Here is a 3,252-nt window from a genome sequence, read left to right as displayed (position 1 = left end):
GAGAACCAAACGTTAGCCATGAAGACCTGCCAAGGAGAGAACCAAACGTTAGCCATGAAGACCTGCCAAGGAGAGAACCAAACGTTAGCCATGAAGACCTGCCAAGGAGAGAACCAAACGTTAGCCATGAAGACCTGCCAAGGAGAGAACCAAACGTTAGCCATGAAGACCTGCCAAGGAGAGAACCAAACGTTAGCCATGAAGACCTGCCAAGGAGAGAACCAAACGTTAGCCAAGGAGAGAACCAAACGTTAGCCATGAAGACCTGCCAAGGAGAGAACCAAACGTTAGCCATGAAGACCTGCCAAGGAGAGAACCAAACGTTAGCCATGAAGACCTGCCAAGGAGAGAACCAAACGTTAGCCATGAAGACCTGCCAAGGAGAGAACCAAACGTTAGCCATGAAGACCTGCCAAGGAGAGAACCAAACGTTAGCCATGAAGACCTGCCAAGGAGAGAACCAAACGTTAACCTTTTAAGATCAAAGGTTTTACAAAAGAGTCATATTCATTAGGAACCAAACGGAAATAAAACGACTGAAACAGAGAGAGACTGTGAAACTCCTCCTCCCCACCCCACCCCCTTTTTTTTGTTGTTGCTACGGTGAATATATACAACCCTGCATTTATCACAAGATGAAATGAATCCTCTGTACCTGAGCCAGGCCCACCAGACTTGACATGCCGATGGAGAGGAGAAGCAGTGAGTTCTCAGAGTACTTTGAGGTCAGCCGGCCAATCACTCCTCCTTGGATTACCTGGAAAAAATGGACCATTATTTCTCACCAGAGTTGCTCTATGAAATCCTGTTCCCACAAGGGAGGGGATTTCAGGAGAATTTCGCCATCTAAACTTTAATTACTGTAAATACATCGTGTTGTCCTAACCAGGAACGTAGTGGTCGAATAACGTGGTGAACACTGATCGCCAGTCGAGCTGACGCGCAAACAACGTCATCGCTAATCTAGCAGCACAGGTGTAAAATACCACACAATAAAAAGAGGCTAGGGCCTCAATGAGAGTGTACAATACACAAACTAACACTTGTCTTTTCCTACTAACACTGACTTAGCTGATTAACTACTTCACTGAGGAAAAATGTACCTACTATGACTGAGCTAGGTGGGACAACCACACATATATATATATATATATATATATATATATATACGTACATGCACATATACATATATTTATTGACTAAGACGACTGCACTAACTGGAAGTGCACTGGATAACAGTCTCTGCTAAATGACTAAATGGAAGTGTCTCTGGATAACAGTCTCTGCTAAATGACTAAATATAATGGAAGTGTCTGGATAACAGTCTCTGCTAAATGACTAACAGTATATGTCGTGAGCATCCCTGCTCCATACCATTGACACGATCCCAAAGTAGGCCATAAGGTAGCCATTCTGCTCTGGCGCCAGCTGAAGAAGTTCATGGCGATAACAGAGAACATGACCTGAAAGATACCTGAGACAGAATCCCTTGAGGTTGTTAAAAAGGACTCCATCCAAACACAGACAGACACACTAAAAAGACAATAACGTGTAAAAAAAAAAATATATATATATAAGGTCATTAAAACACTGAACATTGGTTGAGATGGGGTGTTGTAGTTTTTATTAAGCTTTTTTTATTACATTTTTTTATTAATTTTTTATTAAACGCTGAACATTGATTTGCGTTAAATGCTATTCTCCAAATAAAATCTGTAGGTGAACTGTGTTACCTGCTTTTACCCTTTCACTACATCACTGGTTCCAGCTGTACAGCAACACATTCCTGCTAAGTGACTAGTTCTCCCTCAGTCTAAACGAAGACATCCTCACAGGTGGAGAATAAACAACTCTTATAGGTAACAGTGAAGGACACCCACCTGATGGCAGACCTGAGATGATCTTGACCATGAAGGTTTTGGCCACACCAGGGTACTTCATCAGTCTGGTGATCTCACCCAGGTCAAAGACTGACTTGGCATTGCTCTTCTCTGCAGGACCAGGAAATTATGTCACAAGCAACTCGCATATGAAGTCACGTGTCAAATGCCACACATTATGGATGTCCCCACGTCACACAGGCCACAATAAGTGTCAGATAAAGCAGAAATTGTATTTTTTTGCACCCCACACACACACACACACACAAGCACGCACAAACCCTTTAGAGCGAATAGTGTGTTGTGAGGAAGGTGTAGAGTCTTACTGTCTGTGTTGTCCTGTGGAGCTTGTATCTTAGTGTGTTTAGGGATAAACGTCCAAACCAACAGGAAGCTGATGAAGCTCCCTCCAGCAGCTACACAAGCAGCAAATGTCTCCCTGGAAAAGCCAGAGCAGGGATGTCACACGGCTAAATTACAGCTCTCCGATTGGACTAGAATCGGATTCCAGCTCTTGGATTGGACTAGAATCGGTGAGCATTGAGGTGCTTCACTCACCCATAGCGTGTGCTGAGTGTACCGCCCAAGGTGGAGCCGGCAACCATGCCAATGCCAAAACATAGGCCCAGCTTGCCAAGGGCCTCTGCCCGCTTGTCAGGTTCTGTCAGGTCAGTCACTACCATCTGGGCTCCTGGTGAGAGGCAGAGAGAGGAGCACAACAAGTCAGACTTGTACACACTTTAGTAACTCTGGAACATATGGGGTATAGACAGACATATATGGATCTGTTAGAGGGCTGTCTAGTACAGTAGATCATATAGGATCTGTTAGAGGGCTGTCTAGTACAGTAGATCATATAGGATCTGTTAGAGGGCTGTCTAGTACAGTAGATCATATAGGATCTGTTAAAGGGCTGTCTAGTACAGTAGATCATTAGGATCTGTTAGAGAGCTGTCTAGTACAGTAGATCCTAGTACAGTAGATCATATAGGATCTGTTAGAGAGCAGTCTAGTACAGTAGATCCTAGTACAGTAGGTTCTATAGGATCTGTTAAAGGGCTGTCTAGTACAATAGATCCTAAAGGATCTGTTAGAGGGCTGTCTAGTACAGTAGATAATATAGGATATGTTAGAGGGCTGTCTAGTACAGTAGATCCTATAGGATCTGTTAGAGAGCTGTCTAGTACAGTAGATCATATAGAATCTGTTAGAATAGCTGTCTAGTACAGTAGATCATATAGGATCTGTTAGAGAGCTGTCTAGTACAGTAGATCATATAGGATCTGTTAGAGGGCTGTCTAGTACAGTAGATAATATAGGATATGTTAGAGAGCTGTCTAGTACAGTAGATAATATAGGATATGTTAGAGAG

The 3,252-nt window shown here is 43.2% G+C and overlaps 1 protein-coding gene across 1 annotated transcript; it reads right to left on the bottom strand.

The window, feature by feature from the left end:
- Nucleotides 1–653: 653 nt before the first annotated feature.
- LOC135531512 (solute carrier family 22 member 18-like) lies at nucleotides 654–2,591 on the bottom strand. The gene is made up of 5 exons (XM_064959537.1): nucleotides 2,439–2,591; nucleotides 2,207–2,319; nucleotides 1,881–1,991; nucleotides 1,375–1,474; nucleotides 654–757 (listed from the first exon to the last, which is right to left on the bottom strand). Exons 1-5 carry the CDS (start codon nucleotides 2,561–2,563, stop codon nucleotides 754–756), a joined length of 453 nt encoding a protein of 150 aa, XP_064815609.1. The 5' UTR covers nucleotides 2,564–2,591; the 3' UTR covers nucleotides 654–753.
- Nucleotides 2,592–3,252: the final 661 nt, after the last annotated feature.

This window comes from Oncorhynchus masou, unplaced genomic scaffold (genome assembly GCF_036934945.1).
Source record: "Oncorhynchus masou masou isolate Uvic2021 unplaced genomic scaffold, UVic_Omas_1.1 unplaced_scaffold_16139, whole genome shotgun sequence".
NCBI lineage: Eukaryota > Metazoa > Chordata > Actinopteri > Salmoniformes > Salmonidae > Oncorhynchus > Oncorhynchus masou.
This window is presented reverse-complemented; position numbering and strand designations above follow the sequence as displayed.